The 23,617-nt window shown below is 36.1% G+C and overlaps 1 protein-coding gene across 5 annotated transcripts in view; it reads right to left on the reverse strand.

Moving 5' to 3' along the window:
* AKAP9 (A-kinase anchoring protein 9) overlaps positions 1 to 23,617 on the reverse strand; it is a 106,324-nt gene that overhangs the window by 4,906 nt on the left and 77,801 nt on the right. For all 5 annotated transcript variants that reach the window (XM_040077411.2, XM_040077336.2, XM_040077166.2 and 2 more), the window contains 20 exons: positions 23,370 to 23,602; positions 22,614 to 22,733; positions 19,349 to 19,525; positions 19,135 to 19,239; positions 18,570 to 18,722; positions 18,134 to 18,313; positions 14,152 to 15,240; positions 13,029 to 13,169; positions 12,162 to 12,647; positions 11,680 to 11,743; positions 10,842 to 10,960; positions 9,873 to 10,064; positions 8,887 to 9,075; positions 8,105 to 8,249; positions 7,150 to 7,369; positions 6,007 to 6,157; positions 4,458 to 5,126; positions 2,587 to 2,786; positions 1,617 to 1,725; positions 549 to 734 (listed from right to left, as the gene is read on the reverse strand). In XM_040077411.2, the coding sequence (XP_039933345.1) occupies positions 549 to 734; positions 1,617 to 1,725; positions 2,587 to 2,786; positions 4,458 to 5,126; positions 6,007 to 6,157; positions 7,150 to 7,369; positions 8,105 to 8,249; positions 8,887 to 9,075; positions 9,873 to 10,064; positions 10,842 to 10,960; positions 11,680 to 11,743; positions 12,162 to 12,647; positions 13,029 to 13,169; positions 14,152 to 15,240; positions 18,134 to 18,313; positions 18,570 to 18,722; positions 19,135 to 19,239; positions 19,349 to 19,525; positions 22,614 to 22,733; positions 23,370 to 23,602 (4,928 nt within the window). The remainder of the gene's footprint in view (positions 1 to 548; positions 735 to 1,616; positions 1,726 to 2,586; positions 2,787 to 4,457; positions 5,127 to 6,006; positions 6,158 to 7,149; positions 7,370 to 8,104; positions 8,250 to 8,886; positions 9,076 to 9,872; positions 10,065 to 10,841; positions 10,961 to 11,679; positions 11,744 to 12,161; positions 12,648 to 13,028; positions 13,170 to 14,151; positions 15,241 to 18,133; positions 18,314 to 18,569; positions 18,723 to 19,134; positions 19,240 to 19,348; positions 19,526 to 22,613; positions 22,734 to 23,369; positions 23,603 to 23,617) is intronic.

The raw sequence follows: 23,617 nt of genomic DNA on the forward strand, positions 1-23,617 counted from the left end.
GACAAAGGAAGCTGAATTTGAATGGCATAATTTGGAAAAGCTTAGGCCATGTCATTCTAGACACTGGTTTTGTGGAGAGCTCATAAAATGAATGAGAAAAACTATTCAGTGGTTGGATCTGAGGTCATCCTTGCGCTCTGATACCTCAAAAACAGTGACTTTAGGAGCTCAATCAGTGTCCCAGAAAAATACAGCTTCTCCAAAAAAACGTCCCCTCAACTGGATCATACTAGCTTCATCATCTTGGAGGCTTATCTGGATCTGCTTATCATGGTGATAAGTTAGAGTTAAAAAAGAAAGGCACAAAGCATTTAAAAGAAAAGAGTAGTTAACAAAAAGATGCTGGGTAAAATCATGAAGTTTTACACTTTAAAGAGTGAATTCAGACATACTGACCACTGAACAAGAATAATTCACACCCACTTGCTCTCTAGAGGGAAGCCAAGAAAGACAGATAGCTTGATCACTTTCAACTGAGTGACTAGGACAAGAAATTATGCTTTTGTCTCTAAACATAGCTCATTAGATTAGGACCACCATGGACATACATAGTCTGCAGAAGGTTGTCTGTGCTGGTATCTTCTCAGCTCTTCCTCCAGTTTCATAACAGCATTCCTCAAGTTATTCTTCTCTTCACTCAGCCTGCTGACAAAGCCCGTCAGCTCAGCATTCTGCCTCAGCAGCCTCTCAGTCAGTGAGCTGGATGGAGTGCCTGGCGGCAGCACCAGCTTCAGCTGCAAGGGAGAAAGAAAACCAAACTCAACTTCTATTAGACCCAAGTTGCCAAGCTGAAAATAACTGGCTTATTTATGAAAGTGAAAAACTTTCATAGATAATGACAACAGCTTTGTATCAGTCTGTATATTAAAAACTTCAGTGTACATGTAAACTACAGATTATTGTGACTTTCTTGTCTATACTTACCCTGTACATTACAACAGAGTATTTTCATACAAGCTCAGCTGTACCAGCTATAACAAATTGCAAAGTTTTCTACTGAGTTTATGGTTATGTTTATCTAACTTATAGGAAAAGAAAAGCCTCAAAGCTTTTTTCAAGTTACATTGAAAACCCTTGCTTAAAATATAGGTAAGGACTAAAGCAAGCTCACTTAAAAATCAAATATTGCCAAATTCTTTGCAAAAGATTACCTCAGTTCATTTTTTTACACAGGTGCATGCTACTCAATCTTCAGTGGCTTTTCTTTTGGTAAATACAGGGCAGTTTAAGTAAATGTGTTGTGTTAATACAGTAAATGCTAAATGTTGATTTTAGTATCAGGAAGTACTAAGAATAGTTTCCTGTTACAGGATTACTGCTGAAAGGAAAAAAAGCTTTTCTTAAAGAAAAAGCCATGAGACACAGAAATTTAAAATGAAACTGGAAAAGTTTTGATTTGAAAGTTGAAAAAACACTTTTAAAGTATTAAAAATTGGGGAGGAAAAAAAAAAAGGAAAGAGTTTTTTACACTTTACAAACTCCAGTCAGAACACTCACTGGAATTTTCCTCTATAAAGTAAAGACCTGAATAAGTACAGGCTTACAAACTCCTTGCAGTTTCTGCTCACAGCTCCTCATCCAAACTCTCCCATCAAAGTTACAGCATTGAGTCTCACCTCTTCCAGACTGGACAATCCAGGCAGTATTTTCAGTTCTGAAATAACTTCTTCAATAGCATTTTGTACTGCAATGAAGTCTTGATCATCTGCGGTTTCAAACTGCAATCTGAAACAAAAGGGGCCATTCCAACAGCAGATCAACTCTGACACCACGAGCCAGACTAACAGGATTCTCCATGGATTCCTATGCACTGCATCTATAGCAAGTCACTTCAGCAGTTACTGGAGACAGGGCAACATTTTCAGGACCAAGTGACTCTAAACAAAATTGTCTTGATTTTAAAAAAAAGCGTATAGAACAGTTTCCACTCATTTGTAGATAGGGATATTCTACATGAAGCACATTTAAAATAGTGGTTTTGCTTCCCACAAATCTGTTGAATCTGTGTGAACAAAATCCTAGGGTATTTCCCAGATACACTGCATTCTACTTCATTCAAATGTTTCAGAAGGAATGTTTAATATTAAATGACCATCACAGCAAAATAAAAACAGATTTAAACCTCCCATGGAACTGGTACCATGATATTTTTTAATCTTATGGAGACAGTAGCCTTCCAAAAACAAGAATCAAGATCAGTTTCACTTGACCATAATTATTTTTTTCCCCAAAGAGCATGATTCAGGACAATATTCCCTATATCCATCCCCTTACACATGATGAATTGTTTAATTACTATTCTACATTCATCTACCTACACCATACCCAGATAAACCTTACCACTTTTCAGAGAAAAAAAAAGAAAATTTTGCTGTGCCTTAAAAAGGACCCTATTAAAACATATAGGAAAAATATAGGACTTCTGTGATCCTGTCTTCCATCAGCATACCTCAAGTAACAGCATACACAATAAAACTAAACCCCAAACTCAATGAAATCCTGCAGTCTGTGAATTATGATTCAAACCCAAAACATTAGCTTGCTGGCCGCTGTTTACAAAACCAAATGGCTGAAGACTGGTCTAACCTGCTAGCAGCTTTCCAAGCCAACTGCTTCAGCTTTGGAGATGCAGTTTGCAGCTTTTGTCTGACTTTTTCCAGAATTTCAGTAGCAGCAGAGAGCTCTCCTGTCAGTGTGCGGTAAGTCAACTCATTTGTCTCAGTTCCTTCCATTTTTTGCTGAAGAACCCAATTTCTTGTTCTGTCATTTGGTGTATCCCAGGTAGTCTGCAAAGAAATACGTACTTTATATATATATATATAATGTATGTGATCCGGTGCTGTAAAATGAAAACATGATTCTGAAACACACTCAGAAACTGAAGAACAGATAATTCTGACAGAGGAGGAAGTTTAGTGTGACTACAACTCTGGTGTAAAGTATCACTAAACTATCACTCATGAAAGGTCTAGTGTCTTTCTTGACTAAGATCTAGGAATCACGGAGCTACAGTATGAATCCAGTCAAAAAACTCAGCAGGATATCACCAAGCCTTTGTTTCTTGCATCAGCAGCTCCTTTACCAGTTGTGCAAGGAATTTAGGCAACTGTGCCTATGCGTTTTTGGTAACCAATTTATAGTCCAAAGAACAGGGGCTGAAAGAGACCACCATGGTCATGGAGGTCAGTCCAGTCACAGGCAACCACACACTGATGCTACCACAAGCAAAACAATGCGCTGAAGAGGTGTTCCCAGGTAACAGCCTCCCAGCACTGCCATGGCAGAACTGTCCCTCGCAAGGAAACCCGAGTCCATGGCTCTGCCTTTGCCTGTCTGCCCTACACGGTGGTACAAAAGGAAAAAGTCAGTGCTGCAAATGTCACAGGAAACAGCAGAAGATTAGTTATTTGAAATTCCATGCAGATCCTGGAAAGTAGATCAGATCATCTGCTGATGAGGAAAGGAAAAAAACCCAAGAGGTGCTGCTAACGTGATCCAAGGGAAGACTTTGCTGGTGACAGTGCTGGCAGTTCCCTCTGTGCAGAAGAACAAGGCGCACAAACCGAGCACAGCAGAAAGGCTGCTGCTGACACAGTTATCAATACACTCAACAACCTGCCTCTGGCTGTGGGAAGTTTTGAATGGATGAGAAGATAAAAACCACTAGCCAAATTAGACGAAAAGAAAAATTTCCTTCCTGGCTCCACATACAAACAACTGGTAAAAAGAACGATGTCAGGATGGGCAAAAACATGGTCAGTAAAGAAACAAGCAAGTCTCCCATCAATCTTTTCTACAACTATCCACAAATCACTCACCTAGCAACACTTAACTTTTACAGGCAAGTTTCAAAAAATGTTCTAAAAGTAATTTAAAAATAACTTTAAAACTTCCCTGACCTATTGTGACAGTGAAAAAACTTACAGGCAACAGAGTTAGAACTTCAATTCATCTAAAAATTAAGATAATTCTTAAATTGATTTTTTACCTTTCTTTCTTCTATTTTGTTTGCTAACATATTCATGCTTGTTTGATTGCTTACTCATTTATTTACTGAAGCTGTTGGAAGATCACTTCTAATGTTTCAAAGACCCCTTGCAGTTTATGAACTAAAGATTAAGGGCAGTGACCTGGGGCATTCCTGAGTAAGAGCAGCTCATTCCTGCAACAGGTTGCAAGGAATGTTCTCCTGTACTGAGACATATAGTGTGTGTATACAGCCAGATGCATTTCTCCTGCTCCTCCTTATATACTGCTGTAACTTCACCCTCAGGAGGAAGCATGTGAATAGTTTTAGGAAGCAAACTGGAATGCTTTCCCTTTTCCATTCTCTGGTGCCCATGTTCTGTAATCTGCAGGTTATTTTATAGATTGAGTCAAGGCACAGTGATGGAGCAAAAGAATTAAAGCTAAATTGCATATTTCAATATTACACATTACTTTCAGTCCTACTGTACCTCATTTGGGTTGTGGCTTGGTGTCCTTTCGGCTTCCTTTCTTCCTTCATCTTCCTGCTCTTTTTTCTGCAGATCTTGGATTATCTCCTGCAATTTCTTTGTTTCATTCCCTAATTTATGAACTTCTTGCTTCTTTTCTCCAAGTTGCCACTGAAGGTCTTCTACTTTGGACTCCAGTTCATGGAGTTTCTTCTGTACTGTTATGTTAGCATCTTGTTCTGCTTGCAATGCTTGCCTCTGGATCTGCCTTTCTTTTTCCATTTGCTGTCTCACTTGCACAGATTCCAGTTTATACTTCTCCATCTCACCTACTAACTCCACTATACGGTCATGCTTTTCATCCATTTGCTTCTGTAGCTCTTTAAGCAATTCCTCAGATGGATTAGGTGTTCCAGCTTGCCCCTTATCTTCAGCACTTTGAAGCTGAGCACATAGCTCTTTTTCCCTTTCTAGGGCACTGCTTATTTCGAGAGCTCGAACCTTCTCTGATTCAAGAAGCACCTGCAACTCAGAATTACGGCCTCGCTCACGTGACAGCTGGGCAGCACTGAGTGCTTCTTGGGAATCAATTTTCTGTTGCAGATCACTTGACAGCTGCTTCTCTTGCTCCAGAAGTTTACTTAACTCTAAGTTCTTTTGTTTTTGATCTTCAAGAGAAAATTTTAAGTCCTTTCAAAAGAAAACGTAAGAATTGATCAAAGCTATTTGTACATAATTTCCACAATCTTCTGCAAATTGCAAATATGCTACCCCTACACATGCTGCTTTTAACTGGTTTTGCTCTTTGTAAGTAATACAACAATACTCTGAATGCTGCAGTTAAATCTAATACTAAAATACATTACGGGTGTTTTTATTCTAAAATCAGATTATTTCATAAAAGAATCTTTTAAACATATACTTTATAATGAGATACAAACAACTGTAGTTCTGAAGCTGAAGACAGCCAGCTGCTTTTACTTTCTAAAACTGTTAAAATGATTTTTCAGCTTTGGATTTCAAGATGTAAATAGATCTATGCTGTTGAAGTTATTGCTTTCTTGTCTTTTGTCTTGTACCAGGATACCTGCTCTCCCCTTCACTACAGCAAATACTGCAGAGGTACCAAGGAAGATAGTAATGAAGCATTTTCTCCTAAAGTAAACTCCCTAGTTTGATTTTCATGAGGTGAAACTGCAGACTTTTTAAATGGTGACAAACAACACGTTTCCTTAAATCTGTATTTTATGAGTTAGGCTGTGATGGGGGCTGGGTGTAGCCACATCAGCAGTGTCCTGTCCCCTCGAGTAACTGAGAGCCATTAGAGAATCTTTTAATCTCGGGCCTGAAAAGCACAGTAAAATTCCTACTGATTTAAATGGAATGTGCATCAGGCCTTTTTCATACTTTGCCAAACAGCTTCTACACATTTTTCTTCAGCTCTAATGATATAAAACTACAGTTGAAGACAGAACATGAAGCATGCATTGGACAAAAATGTAAGCTGAGATGTTAACCAAAATATTTTCATGCCCCTTGATGTCCCAGGCCACTTGGGATTATGGAATACCTCAAGCTCTTCTCTTCCTCTTTCCTCACTGCGTTCCATTTTAGCTTTTTCTTTTTCCAAAGCCCACTGTAGCTCTCTTGACTTTTTCTGTTCATCGGCCATTGTATCCTTAAGAATATCTAGCTCAGCTGCTTTTTCTTTAACTTCAGTCCTAAAAGAGAAATGGGCAAACTTCACATTAGGCAATGGCTCTAATCCTATCATGATAGAGTCAGTCACTTGGCATTTATTCCATCCTGTGCACTGAAAACACTGCTAGTCTAGTAGAGCAACAGTGAAAAACCTATTTAGAAAGACAAGACTAACTCAAACCCAAAAGAGTTGCATAGTTCCAGAACTAGAAAGAATGTTTCCATCCTGCTACCTTTGTAGCTGCCACTTGTGGGAGCTCAGCAGCAGTTGGTGTTCAACCTAATCCAGTCACGGGCCAAAATCTTAAAGAATGCCACAGCAGTGCATCTTGCTGCCATGTTTCTCAAGGGAAAAAAATATATTGGGAGAAAAGGAAAAAAATCTATGACCCGAATTTTCTTCTTTTTTTGCAAAAAAAACCCTTGCAAACTTTGTTTGCAAAAGAAACTTGCCTCTGATGGTCTGCAAAGGGTATAAAGTAATCTGCAAAGTAAACCCGATTTAAACTCCAGCTTGATTTGTTATCTCTGAGATGAACATTAAGATACTGTTCATGGGTGCATCCCTATGGTTCAGGCATAAATAATAATGGCTTTCCTAAGTGCCAAATCTGTGGCTTCTGCTATCACCCATGCCAAAGCAACATTTGAGAGTATTTCATATGGAAATACTTGCATAGCCATCTTAACTTTGCAATTTTTTTCTCCTTGTTCATGAAGATTAAAAACCTTTGATAAATATGGCTTATTTATTAACTTGTATATAGTAGTCTAAAGTGATGAAGTTTAAAAAGGAACTTGATAATTAATACAGTATTAAATCAGATTATGAATTGAAATATCATTTTTGTCAAATATAAAAAGTCTATTTTTGTCAGGTAGGTTTTACAGAAATACTGAGAAGCAATTATACTATGAGATCAAGTCCCTTAGTAAAATCAGTATAATGACTTTAGATTAGGAAAGATAATCTTCACAGTCAACACAGACAGCTTGGCACTGAAAGCCACACCTGATGGTTTCTAGCTCCTTGAAGTGCTTGTGCTGTGCTTTAAGGGTTGCTTCAAGCTCTAGTTTGGCTTGTGCAAGTTCATTCCTCAGCTCTGTGCCCATCATCCTCTCTGAATTCAGCTGCTCCTGAAGCTCTGCTGCTCGGTCCTTCATACTCCGGAGCTCCACTTGCATCTCCAGAATCTGCAACTGCTTCTGCTGCATATTATACTCCAGCATTTCTAAAGAGACCACCATTAATATGGAAATTACTTCATAAAAACATACTGTGTTTGGGTAAAGCTTCTCCTAGCCAGCTGGCATGATCACAAGGCTATTATTAAGAGCAATATTTTAAAATAATATATTCTTTCAGTAGCGCAATAAAAGCAAACCCATGACTTCTATACTCAAATACCTTTCGTACTTTCAGGAAATCACTTCAACTTCTTTATTTCTTAAAGGCTATAAGATGTGCACAATTATATCAATATGTATTATTTGGATAATGGCTAACATAATTTAAGTTAGTTATATTACATATGCATACTTGTGACCTAATATTTGTAACTAAACACTGACAGTGAGCTTTACTTAATTTTGAAGTATACCTGTTCTCTGAACCTTTTGTTCTTCATTCTAATTGCTTCTTAGTTTCTGCATTATGAGTGACTATCTAAGTTAGATAATTTCAAAGCTGCTGAACCTGAACAGTGAAGCATATACATGGAAAACATCCTTAAAATTCAAGCTGGATTTATAGCAATCGAACATAACTTTGTGTAAGTTTGATACCTATTATAACTTAATTTTTGCAGAAGTAGTCCAATAAGATGGAAGAAGATGAAAAGTATGCATGTTCAGAGCATGCATATCAAAATCAGAGACCAAAGAAAGTCACCATTTTGTCACTTACAACATTATTTGCACTAACTTGAAAGCATTTGGAAACAGACATGTATTACCACAGAAGTCACCTTGGCTTTTTGAATCACTCTCTTGCTCTCTCTTGGGGTTACTTTTCTTACTGTTCATCTGAGCACGTAATACTTGAATCTCCATCAGCAAACTTCTTCTGTCTGCATTCTGAAGACAGTCCATTGATGCTCTCTGGTGAGCAGCCTGTTAGCATTAGAAACATTTCAAAATAAAACTCCTCATTTAATGAGAGTATCTATGGTGTTGATATCACATTTATTTATAGTGCATATATATTCAAAACATTTTCAATGAAGTCCGTAATGCAATATTTGCAAGAAGTGCTTGTTATTTTTTTATTTCTCTACTAGGCATCAAAATTACAGACTGAAAAGAGCTATCACTTTTCTGGCAAACTGCAATTTTCTCACTAACCCTTCTATGTTCCAGAGGAGATAACGGACTTCTTTTCTCCGTCCCATTGCAGCCTTATCACTTTCTCTTCTTGCAAATCATTTTGTATAAACAAGCTACCTTTTTTCTTAGACAGTGTAACGTAATTCTAATTAACTTAATGACATCAAATTCAGGACAACTGTGTTTCATTCAAATTGACCTCTGAAGGCTGTATATATTCTATAACTTGTGCACCCAAAAGTTTCTTTCCCATGCCACATAATTTTTCTTTTAAAAGACATTAGTTCTTTCTGCAAGTCTGACTTCATTTTCATCCTTAGACTGTCAAAACTACTATTAATACATGTATTTATAACGGAATTATAAATGTTAAATTAAAATCTAAAGTAGACGAACACTCTGACTGCATTATGGTTTATATTACCTGCTCTTGTAGTCTGTGCTCTAACTGAGTCATCAACACCCCTGCACCTCTTGCGCCCATTTCTCCAAGTTCAGTTTGAAATGCAGCAAGGAGAACATTTTGTTCCCTCACAAAAAGCTGTTGAATGGCATGCAGAAGTTCTCCTCGCCAGTCTGAGACACCTTCAGAAGATTCAGTACTTGCACAGATCTGCAGTGGTACGAAAACAATTTAAAGAGCCAAATTGAAAGATTACATCATTATAATTCTATGTAGTGTGTGTGTGTTTTCAGTGGAATATTTAGCTTCTCTTAATAATTGCGTAAATTTCATCCATCCAAATGGATGCATTTACTGCACACGTTACAAAATTTTCTGCATTCTCAAATGCTGAACTTTTAGCTTTGTTTTAGATAGAGGCAATTCAGCTTTTTGTAACTGAAAACTTAGCCCAGTGTAGTTACTACTGAGGTTATTACATAACACTATTCTTTCAATTTTTCCTGTATTACATGTCTCTCCCTAGGCTCTCACAGAGCTATGTGGTAGTGTGCAGATACTGTGTATGAAAAAGATTTAATTTTAAATGACACGACGTTCATCTGCCCTCTTTGCATGCTAAAGGAAATGCTGAAGTAATAGAAACTACCTGCATATATGCAAGAGTCTAACTGGGGTAATTTAACAAGCCAAAGTTTTAAAAGATTACTGATTAATAAGCCAATAAATAAGGACACTAAAAATTCTATTTAAATTGCTACTGGAACATGATTAAAAAGAGAATTCTTCCTAAAAGTTGGACCTATAATCAAAAGTTATCAATGCACAGAAGAACAAATATAAACTGCAATACCACGAAGTGCAATATGGAGTTATATGGCACTTTAAAAAAATATTTTGTCTTGTAACTGAATATTTTATCATTTAAACCTGAACAGTAAATGTGCCTCAGAAGGATATAATAAATTATATTTTATTAAGATAGAATCTTACTATATTATTTATACCTCAGCTTCTCTGTGAACTTGCATTTTTGCTATTAGGTCTTTCAAAGATGAGATGGTGCTTAGGAAAGCTTTTCTTTCTTCTAGCCAGGATTCTGGCTCGTGCTTATGAGGTGACAGATCTTTTTCACTATATGGAAATTCAGTGAGAGACAGCACTTGTATGCCTTCATGATGGACAGCTCTCAGCAAACCCTACAATAGAAAAAAAATAAAAAATCAGCAATGCCAGCAATAACAACATAGAATAATAACAACAATAATAATTGCAATATTATTTCATATGTAAAAAACTGGTACTTCTAATTTGAACAGCGTAAGGACACTATGTTTCCTCTTATCAAGGACAGAAGTGTCAGCCAGTCCTTTATATGTATCAGACAGACACTTATTAAACAGTTGTATTTTTCCTCAGTTTCAAGTAAAATTTTCCATTGTACATCTGTCAAATAATTTTTTTTTTTATTTTTAAAATAGCTACTAATGGAAACGACATTTTAAAAACAGTCCTGGGAAGTTTCCGGGTGAGCTTTGCCATTCACTTTTTGAAATTACCATGAAGCTAGGGCTTTGTCACAAAATACTTTTTAAGAAATGTAATTAAAGCATGATACCCTTACTGTTTATAATAAACACATTTGCTTTCATAACATAGCTATAAAAATAGAATCTATAAAATGGTGTGATATATAATCATGATATTATTGTTAATACAACAAAATTGCTATGAATTATAACAGTAGTTTTATTTCTTATAATCGTAACTGAGAATAAGCCTACAGATATAAAACTCATGTTTAGCCTAATCTAAAATGCAAAAATGCACATCACTGTTAGAAAATGTATTAAAATAGTCAACATTAAAGCTTATCTAAATGTCTCCGTTATCAATGATCAAGCAGAAGCTAATCTCAACTTTCAAAAGTATCACTCGTGTTCCTTAAAAAAAAAAAAAAACTGAGTCTATTTTACCTTAATTTTTTTTGGAAGTAAATCTGCTGAAGTTTCACCTTCATCTATTCCTTCAGATACAGTGTCGGATCCCTGGGTCTGAGCAAGATACATTCCTTGACTCCAGTCTGAACTGGAGTCTAAAATAAAAGGAGAGAAAAACATGAAAGCTGGATTACTGCGAAGCTTTGAAGAACAGGCATCAAAAAAGTATTTTTTATCTGTTGTTTCAACAGGTAGTTGCATGTCACTAAGGGTTCATTCTAAGCCTGGAGACCACTTGTTTTACAGTTTTTGTTTTTAAGTTTCAAAGAAGTAACAGCAAAACAAAACTAAAAAATAAAACCACAACCGAACTTAAAAATCCTACTTTAGTTTTACGACACAAACAACTACTTGCATAAACACTTCTGCCAAATGACCCACTCTTAATCTGCTTGGCCTTGCCTATAAAAAGGATTACTCTAATAATTTTATTACACTTGGAGAAGGCAATACCTGTCAGCATCTCCCACTGCTAGGGAGCTGCAGCTTTAAATACCATCAGGAAATGACAAAGCTATGCTGAAAAGATAATTTAATAGATAAGAAGGATATAGAAACTCCAATGGAAAGGAAAATAATTAGCATCTGATGCCTCAACTAAAACCCATCTCTGCTCCAGACATTTTCCTTTTGTACCAAATTAATAGATGTGGTGTGTCCACAACCTTTTGCTGGTACAACAGCCTTCTGCTTCAATCTGGGCAGTAGCTGTTTTTCTTTCTTAGAATACTAACTTTTTCACAGTAAATTTAGTATCAAAAAAGCAGATTTAATTTATAATGCTGTTTGAAATCTGTAAAAACTAATTTCTTACCACTAGAACCTCCATCTCTAGCTTGATGTGGCGGAGAACGTGCTAATCCAGAAACTGGGATGCTCTGTATTTAGAAAAGAAAAAAATCAAGTCTTAAACCCCTCACCCACTCTCAATAAAGGAGAAACTTTTAAGGAGCAGGAAGTAATGGGAACCTCTTTGTTCCATTTCCCCTGCAATCAAAGTAATAAAACTGAATATGAGAGAGATGGCATTGCACAGGGTGACCTACATTTCACAGAACAGGGCAGGTTCAAGGCAGAAGCACAAGGAAACACCTGACACTTGAGCATACGCACAAACAGAGATGCTGAGAAAGGGGTTCACAGTCTCTCTCAGGGCCATGGAAACATTAGAACACTTAAAAGCTTTTTACTGAGCATGTAGTGGTTCACACTTTACAGATTTTAAATGGGAATTTCTGTAGCAAGAGCAAAAGCTTGAACCCAATTATTTCAGTAATCCTGAAATAAAATACATACTTCTTTGGCTTTTAGAGTTTCTATGACTTCCTTTAAAGTATTACATTCTTCAGTCAATACTTGTACTGCAACAAATTTCTCTCTCTTTAATGCTTCAGATTCAGAGATATGCCTTGTCTCCATGTCCATGATTTCAGCAGCGTGTAGTTCCTGCATTTGGTCAATTTTTTCAGTAAATTCTCTCACAATCTCTGCAATCTCTTCTGAAGAACATCCATTTTGCAAATCAGTTTGAATTTCTGCATTTTTAACAAGGACCGGTGAGATTTCCAGAGTCTTGTCTGTTTGCGTTGAGGAGCTGTTTCCAGTTAGAGTAGACTCGCTGGCTGACAAATCACACGATATTTCTGCATCCTTCTTGCTTTCAGTTTTCACCACTTCTTTGTCCTTTCTCAGGTAACTTGCAAGCCTCTCTTCTGCTTGAACCAGGTTCTCTTTGACTTTGCACAGGTCTTCCTGAAGATGTATCAGACTTGCCTCTTTTACCTGTAAAGACAGAGAATCTCAACTGCAATCCCTTCAAATACTTAAAACAGCTAAAATTCAAGCAACCCTCTAAACCATTACAGGTCAGTTTAGCTCTATTTTAAAGCAGTTATGACACATGGCAGCAAATATTATCTCCTAAGAAATACAGCTCTAGATCCACTGTCGGACTGTAGTAAAACTAAGTACTTTGGCAACGAGTGAGTATTTGATCTAGGGCATCAGCTCTGTTCCACTCACAGTGGTTACTGAGTGGCTGTTTTTCTTGGTGACATTCTCAGTAAAAGATTAAAAAATCCCAAACTACAGCATGCATATTTGAACAGTAAGTCCTGTACATTTATTTGATTTAAATACAATATGGAACACTCTGGTTCTTACTGCTAGTTCTTGCTGAAGTTTTTCTGCCTTTTCTCTGTAACTGCTCAGCTCTTCCTTAGCAGCAGCTGCCTCTTCTTTCACTTGTTCAAGTTCAGTAATAAGCACCTTTTCTTTTTGACTTTCCATGAGCTGTGCTTCTACCTATATGGCAACACGAAAAATGGAAAATGATAAAGAACCAAGTTGAACAGCACTGATCACTTTCACACCACCTTACAAAGTGAAAAGACCAAAGGGCAAAGGTTATTTGGGTTAATACAGCTTTGGAAAAAAATAAGACTAAGACCATGGGAGGAAAGACTATCTTACAGGTTACTGAACTGCAAGCATAAATTGGATATATCACACAGAAAGCACAGGGAGGAAGGTCAACAGAGAAATGAGGTCTGGTAATACTATTTAACTTACAAGACCCTTATGACATTCATTAAATTTGTATTCGGATGAAAGATCTTAGAACCTTTTCTTGTCCAGCACTGGGTTTCGTGATTGCCAAAATGCTCACATTCAGAGACATCAAGCCCATTTTTGGATTATCAAACAATAGTCAATTTTGACTCATGTTTCTAAACTGAGAGGCAATAAACCACTGGTGCATGGAAATCTGGACAAATGAAAAGCTACTGAAGGGAAGTATCTTTGGAATTGAGATGGGAAAACAAGAAGACATAAATCAAGATCAAAACATATATAACTAAACAAACTCCATTCCAAAAACACCTGGATAGACAAATTAGTATCACTTCCCTTCTCATTCTGAACCCTCTTAGACAGTTTTTATCATTTTAACTTTTATGTCTCCACCTCCACACCCTGAGAAAGTGTACTACATTCCGTTCTATGTCAAGTCAAATTGAGAATAAGAAATTATACGTCCAAAATTCAAAACCACCTTTCAATCATGAAAAGGTATTTTTAATGCATAATGGACACTGATAGTGGGGTTCCCCTAAAATAACATTGTTCTCTTATTTTTAATTGTAGGAATAATATAGAAATGAAAGCGCTACATAAAGCAGAATATTCCTATAGTATTCTCATTAATAACCATTTCACTCATTATACTTTACATAAAATAACAGTTTTAGTGATAACAGGACAAAAGGAAATGACATCTATTTACCTGATATGTCTGCATTTCTTCTAGCTTAATATATTTCTGAATCTCTCCTTTATGTTTCTCTTTAACATCTTCTAGCAATTGCTGAAGCTCTAAGAACCTCTTTTCTTTCACTGTAGCTTCCTTTTGTGCAACTTTTACATTTTCTTTTTCTAGCTCCAAGCTACGGTTTACCATGGCCAGTTGGTCTTCCATCTCACTAAGCCTCTGTGTTAAGAGTGATAATTTTGATTCTGCCTCATTTTCAGTTCTATCACTCAAACCCACTGTTTGGGCATTCTTGCTTGCTTCATCCACACTCTTTGAAGCTTCCTGAATTTCCTGCATGAATCTTCTCTGCTCTTGAACTGCATTTAGCTGAACCTGACTCACAAGAGCAGCTGCAACATTCTCCATTAGTGTCTTTTCCAGTTCTAATATCCTCTCTTTAAGTGTTTCCTTTTCAGCTTTGCTTTGCTCCTTCATGTCTTTTATTTCATTGTAGCACTGGCACAGTTCTGAATCTTTTTGTTTAATGCATGCCTGAAGTTGATGCAGTTGTATCTCCATCTTGCTAATTGTGACTCCTGCATTCTCATCTGAAGTTCTAAGCTGGGACTGATCTGGCAAGTCTCTCTCCTGATATAAGCCTCCTTCCATTTGTTCAGTTTTTCCATTGCTCCCATCTTCTGGTTTTGACTTACCACCTTGGACCAGTGCACAGTTATATTTCTCTGTTATCCTTTCATGCTCTTTTCTTAACATACTTATTTCTTGTTTTAACTGGCTCATTTTTAACTTTGTTTCCTCAAGCTCATTCTTCGCTTGAGACGCCTCTGCATTTAGGTTTTCTACTTGCTTTTCCAAAGCTTCCTTTTCTGCCAGAACTGCTTCAAGTATGTGTTTTGGACTGTCAGCATCTTCTTGAAAACCAGCAACGTCTGTTGGTATCTTTTGTCCAATAATTGCCAGCTCCTGCTGAAGCTTATCAATGACATCATTCAACTGCTCTACTTCCTCATCGTTTTTTTTCTTCACGCGTTCCTGATCGCTTTTCAGACATTCTACCTGGGCTTCAAGCTCCCGTATGTGCTCATTTTGCTCTTCAATAACCTGAGGAAAAAAAGCCGAACAAAAACACCCAGATGATGTTTGTCCTGGACTTCACAGAAACAGTTTAATCAAACATTGAAAGATCTCACGAAAGAAACTTCTCAATGAATTTCTTAATGTGATGTCTCTTCTAAAGCTTTAATGAGAATTGAGACATCTTCAAAAAGGACTGAGAAAGTAGGCCATGACCTTAAAGAACAGAAAAATAGGTATTAAAGGATCAGATGAAGTGAAAGCATTCACAGAGCTAGGGAGCACCTGAATTTTAAGCGCTCACGATACTTACTTATATAAGACACACCCAATTTAGATGAATATGTACTTTAAATACGAACAGACCTTTTGCTAATTGTGTTGAAAGATACCAACGTAAAGTGCTTTTTAATCTGAGACTACAGAAAACACCTATCAGCTGACTGTGACATTTTCTGTCACAATCCTAAATACATGTTTGTGTTTGTGTGTGCGCGCATACATGTATGCAGACGTGCACACAAACACGTAGGGCAAACAGTACACACAGACCCAGAGCATAATCATTTCTTTGTGCCATAGTTTAAATCAAAGCAAAAAGAGATAAAGGTATAGAAGTATTTATTTTATAATGCATATGACTATCCAAACAAAAATGAGACTCATGAAAACCTTAAGAAAGTAAGACTAATACCTTCGTAGAATACTTCTAAAGACACTTTAAATTAGAGGCTGTGTAAGGGGATCAAAATTCCAAGAAATTTTATGAAATTATGTAACTGATCAAATATGAAAGTGATGACTTTATGATGCAGAAAATACATCTTATATTGGCCTTTAATAAATGAGTAGAAACAAAAAATGGAATGAGTGGTGTTGATGAACTCTAAATTTAATTAAAAAAAAATCTCAGCAAAAGAAATAAAATTCGTTCAAAAAACAGTCTTCTTAAATTGCAGTGGAAGCAAATTTCATTTGAATGTAGAAGTGTGACAAAAAATTTGTCTATGAAGACAAAATAAAGACAGATGACTATAAGTAGTAAGGCTATGAAACAAAATGGATTTTTTTTCTTTCTTTAAGTGGATGTTTGGAGATCTGAAGAGAACAGTGCTTCTACAGTGGAAATGCAGAAGGCAGAAGAAAATATGTCAAAAATATTCAGAAAACTATCTAAGATAAAATCAGTTATGGTATCTGAAATAGGTAAGAACTCTAACAGAGCCTGTTCGAATATGAAAAAACATCCAGAAAAGACGAAAGATGACTAAATTCATTACTCAAATAGCCATTTTTTTTCCTTTGTCACTTAATGCTTCACTGTGCTTAGTTAGTTAAGTAGAATATTAAGGTGACTTTGTAATAAGTATAATATGAACAAAAATAAATGTGACCATATAAATTAGAAAGGCTGGTTTGCCAACCAAGAACTTAATTTTAAAAATCCATGGACTAGAGGAAGGGCAAAAACTCTAAATAAAATCTGAACAAGTCATGAAATCATAAAATGGTTTTGGTTGGAAGGGATGTTAAAGATCATATAGCTTCAACCCCACTGCCACAGGCAGAAGAAAGCACAGTGATCCTGGTGATTGCTATCAACTCAGCTACACAGTTTCTGTTCTTCATAATATAAAGGAGTAAAGGCCCACAGAATGCAAATACAGTAATTAAAAGAAAAGCACTTAGTGGGACGAAGATGTCTAAAGAACTTAGAAAAGGGATTACCTAAGAAAAAGCTATTAATATTTAATAATGCTCTCATAACCAAGCAGAGTAATTACTTAATGTCCTGGAAAATAAATCCAAGTCAGAGGATGAAATTAAGAAAATTAAGCTTCATGTAACAGGAGAAAACCAATTCATTAAAATGAATTATAACTAAATCCCAGGTCTTTTTCTCAGGGCAAGAACTGTAACTCTGTTACTGGGATCATTGTATAGAGCAGACCTGCTCTCAATTCTTGAAGTATGATATTTCCTAAATCCAGTTTCCTTAGTCCAATTCAAAGTTTTGCCATTATTCACTGAGTTTCACTGTAACTGAATTTTGAACATAAAGACTCATTGCAATTATCCAGCTCAGTCAGAGCCCTATTTCAGTGGATTCTTCCGTATGTCCTAGTAGAATGTTAGCCTAAATGTTCAGTCAATTACCAAGGGATAACAGAAATCCTGTTCTTAACTTGCTTTTGAGTGAAAGCTTATGACTAATAAATGACATTTAAAATAGTCAGACTGCATAATTCAGCCACTGAAAAAGTCAGTCTGTTTTATCTGTATAAAATGAAAGCAAGCCAAAGAAGATGAACAAAAAAACACATAACTGAAAAATAACAGAAAGCTACAGGTGTTAAAACTCAGTAAATAAAAGATCAATTTGCTTCTTTCTTTCTTCCTCTCTCCTTCTAATAAAACACAGCATTTTGTTTGCACCTCCATGCTTGAAATTGGACGAAAGATCCTGCCAACACTGGTATGAGAACAAAGCATTCACACAAGCTCACGGAGCTCAGAAGTTTAACTGCTAAAAAAACTGCATTAAAATCTAATATGATCCAGCAGATGTCACTGGAGCGCAACATTGAATGTAAGTCCTGTGAGAGAAGACTGAATTCAGCTACCTAAATATTATTAAATGCTCAGAAGTATCAGAAGAAAAAGGAATGAAGAAGTATTTAAGACAAAAACTCAAGCAGAAGTAAGGGGGAATAATTAAAAAGAAAAGCAAGCAAAAAGCATCTATCATAAACAAAAAGAAAAAAGAGATTAGGTTTAAAGCATGGCTTGAAACTGAAGCATTTGCATTTTTAAATTAAGGCAGCAATAGAAGATAATGCAACTGGCGAGGGACGGAGGTCTTTTTTTCTTCAACCTAGCAGCAGAAAGGAGGACTGAAAAAGATTTCAGAAGTATGTACCTTGTTGTCAGTTGTGACTTCAAGTTGCTGCTGCAGTTTTGCTATTTGCTCATGAAGATGATATATTTCCAGATCCTTTTCTTGCATGATGTGAGCGAGCCTCCCAGCCACTAAATGATGGTCCTTTATGGCAGCATCTTCAGATTTCTGGATCGCTAGTCCAAGTATTTCCATTTCATCCTGCCAAAAAAAACCCCAAAACATGTTACAGTCATACACAGCATTTTCTGTATATTCTTGTACGAGTATTTCAAGTGTAGGAATTAAAATAACACAAATTTCATGGAATGACAAGTAATCATATGAGCTTTTTAATATTTTGGCATGTTGAATGGTGGAATGCTTGAGAAAGAATTTGGTTTCCTGGCACTTTGAAAGAACTTATTTCTGTGGAGGAAGGAGACTAAATCTTTAGGCTTCTCTGTTACACAGTTACCTTAAATAGTTTGTTCTCTTGTTCAAGTTCCTGCAAGTGTGTAGTGGACTCCTTTCGCTGAATTTCTAGCTGCATGTGCAATTGCTGAACTTCTTCATTTTTATTTTCTAGCTCCTCTCGAAACTGCTCCAATTGTTCCTCAAGGTTCGTGACCTATGTTTCCAACAAAAGGATCAGGAAAAGGAGTAGGAAGACATACCAAAAATTAAATGCTATAAATTTCAAGTACAATATCCAAAGTAAACTGGTTTGCTATGCAAAAACAAAAGAATGTGTACTTGGTGATGTTCTGAGTCCTTAAAGTGAATGGAATTTTAAAAACCACTAAAAAAAAATCAGTTTTCTTAATTGGGCTGAATTTTAATTTCAGAAACTCTCTTGCAAGTCATAAATATTAGCAAGAACAATAACTATCATGGATCACGAGAGAATTTCAAAGGGATTTGTACTGCTGTCTCTCTAACTGTAAAAAAATCACCTATATAGATCACTAAGCTCAACAAAAAGCAAAATCTGACAAACCAAAATAGAAGTGGAAAGATGGAAATTTTCACAGGCATTTTACCTCCTTTTCCTTTCTGTCCACAGCTTCTCGTTCAGCTTGCAGTTGTACTTCAAGAGGTAACTCTCCCTTTACTATGATGGTGCCAAACTGTTTCCTTTCCTCCACCTATAAATAGAAATAATACTAACAGTTACCACATAGGAAAAATACACTATTCTGGTCTCAAGAAAATAAGAAAGCAGCAAATCCTTGATAAATTTCAACCAAGCAATACCTTTTGCAAGTGGTCTGCACTGATGATTAAGGCTTGTTCCAGTTCTCTTATCCTGCATTCTAGCTTCTCAATTTCTTCATTCCGTTCTTGTATATCCCTCTGAAGCTGCTCCTTAGAGAGCAAAAGCTCACTGCATTTGTCTGTTTTTTCTTTGAGATGGTTTGTTAACTGTTCAACCTGATGACAATACGGCAAGATTATTATATTGTACTTAACACTGGAAGGGTTTGCTATCAATAGCAACACCATGCATTTTTGACAGAACGAAATATTCCTCTTTTTCTCCTATAACGAAACTCCTACTCTTCAGGTGAAACAGAACGTATAGTCAGAATACTGTGGTACCACATGCAACAAATACAAACTACATTATTTCAGAAGTGGTATGTTCTGTGCCACACCGCCTACTCCCTAGATCTGATCTAGTCCTTCTGAAGCCTTCAGACTCTGTAGTCAGTTATAAGCAAGCAGCACAGCATCCCTATGCAGCCCACTGAAATGATGCCTTTAGCACCTATAGATGGAATGTCTTGATCCTATGGTCGAGATGCTGTTTGCCTCAGAGGAAAATCAGAGCTCTAAAAAAATCTGTGACAAAGTTATTCAAAAGAAGGAGCTGATTAGTGATATACTAAATATGCTAAAACTCACTGGATCTTTAATATTGAAGGGAATAGCTATTCTTAAATCACAAAGACAGGAAGCTTTGTTTTCTTGCTGTGTTCCTTAAATGGGACCAAATAGATGTCATGGACATAATAAATTGACTTTCTATGGGGGACAGAATATACAAATCAAGCATTCTGAATCTCAGTAGGTCGGTTGTATGTATCTCAGAAACAACATATTAAAAGATTAACTAAAGTAGCAGAGATAGTATTATCTATCTATTTCTAGCTGTATTTCAGAAATTATTAATTGATATTACAGACAAGAAAGATGCATTACAAATCCACAGTATGATGTACAGAGATAAGACCTAAGTAACTGAGCAAGAGATAGGGAAAGTAATCTTTGTCCCATTCAAGAAACTAATTTCAGTATTTACAATTAGGAAGTTACGATGTAGCCAAAAGGTAGAAGAGTCAAAGCATTTCAAGAGACAGGAGAGAAGAGGATCAGAACATAAAGCTGACAGGATGGTATTATTGACGTTATCCATCCATGAGTAACATCACAGTCTGAAGTGACCTCAAAAAAGTCCTGAGAGAGAAATGAAAAAATAAAAATCAAGTCTAGAGCAGGCTCTATGAGAACCCTCCCTGGAATAAGATGACAAAGCTGAAACAACGGTAAGAAACAAATTTAGTTATTAACTGAAAATGCTCACGGCATTCCCTCAAAGCCGAAGAGGATTTTTTAAAATGTGCAACTATGAAAAATAGAACAGCTCTCTCAAAAGCATAATAAATAATGAAAATATGTATATTTACAAAAAATTTCAAGGAACACTGTGACATCAAAATATGCTATACAGGAAGAATATGTACCGCATTTGATAAAATAAATGTCAATCTAATGCATTATTGAAAATCCTGCCTATAATTTCCAGCATATCACATTTAACATCACCTATATCTAAACCAGCTCCTACATCTGTGGTGCTTGAAGACGTTATCTTACTGTCTTTCTACCTAAAAAATTCTAATTTAAAAATAGCAAGTACAAATCACAAAATTTAATCACAGTTAAATCTTTAATTTTACAGCATGCTTTATATTTCCATTGTAGCATATCTGCCAGCTTAAGAGTGTACACATGTGTGTATATGTACCTATAAATCAGCATGATTGAACAAATAAGATGATTTTTATTAGGCTATCAAATTTGAACTTTTCTTGGGAGATTTTTTTTTTTTAATGTGAGAATTTTAACCGGGAATTCATATGCTATCCATGCCACAAATAATTAACAGACACATAGCAAAATGAACTGAAAATTAACATCCTTAATTCAGGGAAATTGTGCTAGAGCCACCTCCATCTGTGTAAAATGTCAGCAGGAGAGGAATGTGCACACTCTTGGCAACAGAAGGAAATAGATGCAGAATTGCTCTGCATGTCTTGTTTAACACATACCCAGCTAATTCCAGATGATTCATTATTCACAGAGGCTGATGACAACCATATCCCATAGTACTTACTGAACAACATCATATTTCATACAAACCTTTGTACTAAAATATATTTAGAAACCCAATGAATCACAGTTCTAAACCTGCAAATTCCAAATAAATAAGTACTTCGACATGCTCATCTCACATATCTCACTTTCTGTCCAAAAATATATCCTAGAATCATAAAATGGCTTTGGTTGGAAGGGATCTTAAAGGTCACCTAGTTCCAACACATCTGCCACAGGCAGGGACACCTTCCATTATTTCATATAATACAGAACACTAAATATTGCTAATATTTAAGAATTGAATGACAGCAACTGAACTACTCCAGTAAGACCTTTGATTTCAAAATGATGGTCTAACGTAATAGAGGGCATTTTAAAACTGAAAATCAAGCAAGAAAATCATGCAAAAGTATCAGCCTTGATCAAAAAGGAGCACACAAGAAAACCCACAAGAAATAAAACATAATTGAATTGACTAAAGTCATTCAACTGACTAAGTAATTTAATTGACTAAGTTCATCATACAAAATCTGCAAAAGCATTATAATAGATAGCATTTGCACTGCTGCCACTTCTCGATTTTGCTGATTCTAGAAGTTTTCTGTGATTCCCTTGAGCTGTAGTTCTACTACATTAGTCACTACATTTGTTTCAGTGCCAACAGACTTTCACTGGGGAGGTTCAGGTGCACACACAGAGTGCTACATCACAGGTGTTAAACCTCAGCAACTCAATTCCCCCAGTGGCGCACCTGTGCTATAAACAGGACGTCAAAAACCAACATAAAAATGTAATGTAAAGAACATTGTTGTCAAAGAACACAAGAACATAAAATTGCTAGAATAGCCTTGAATGTTTCCACAAACTTTTGAGAACAGTAGATTTTTTAAGTTATAATAAAGAGCCTTATTGAAAGTCAAGAAGTTTCTGTATGTCTGCTACTAAAACCAAACAGCCTAGAAAAACCCCCAAAACCCAGTTCCATCACTTTCCTGCAACACCATCAATCTCAAGGCATTTACTTTTCTGGCTTGCAAATGGATGTAGAGTAGGTACATCACAAAATACCTTCATTATAATGTCTTAACAGCTGCCAACTTGTCATCCATATTCACTGAGTACCAGTAATAAAATGTGTTACCTCTCTGGTTTGATGTTCATTGACAGGCTGACTCCTCTGTGGAATCTTAAGCTGTTGTTCCAGCTTCTGTATCTCTTGCTGGAATACATCTCTCTCATGCTCTCGGTCAATTGCTTGCTCCTGAAAGTTAAGATATGTGGATACACCATGAGATTTAAAAACTATCTAAGTTAAGTGTCATCACTTCTAACTTGCATTAGTAAGAGGCTGATAACAGTAATGTCAGTACTTATAAGCTAGCAGAACTTATTCCAGATACCATTAACATCTTTATCATTTGAGGCAATAAATTTCATATTTTTAACCAAAAAATTAGCACAGCAGAGACATGCCAAGTAATATTTCACAAAAATGACAGGTTTGTTTCTTCTGTTCCAGGTACACCACACAAATGACAGTAAGCAAATATTTCACGGTTTCTTCCCTACTGTTTGTCTTTGATAAATGTAGAATAAAGAATAAACAGAAATTCAAAATGGAAATTAACTCTGGGTTAATCTTATGAAAAGCCATCAGAAAAAAAAAGAACTATAAATTGCTTGAAATACAGGGCTGACCTAAGCAAGTACTCCCAAATAATTTTCAACTTTTAAAATGTTAATGAAGTCTTGGGCTGGAACCTACAACACTGCCTGTGTTTGCCATCATCTGCCTGTGTCTATTGAAAATCTGAAAAAAAAATAGCATTTCTCCCTGAACCAAATGTCATTAGCAGTGCTCACCACCTTCACAATATCTGCCTTTTACTATACTTACATCAAGAAATTTTCTTGTTTTCTCCAGTTGCTTCTCCAAGGCCTGGTTTTGCTGCCTTAAGTCCATTAATTCTGCATTTTTCTCTTGTTCTAGCTCTATGAAACGATTGACCTGTTCTTCCAAGTCTATTTCCAAGACTTTAACTTGCTTCTGAAGGTCATCATACTCTTTTTCAGCCTGACGTTGTACTTCAATTTTTTCCTTCATTAGCTTTTCTGTTTCCTCCAGTAATTCTGAGTATAATAAAA

The sequence above is a fragment of the Hirundo rustica genome, chromosome 1 (assembly GCF_015227805.2).
Source record: "Hirundo rustica isolate bHirRus1 chromosome 1, bHirRus1.pri.v3, whole genome shotgun sequence".
Lineage (NCBI taxonomy): Eukaryota > Metazoa > Chordata > Aves > Passeriformes > Hirundinidae > Hirundo > Hirundo rustica.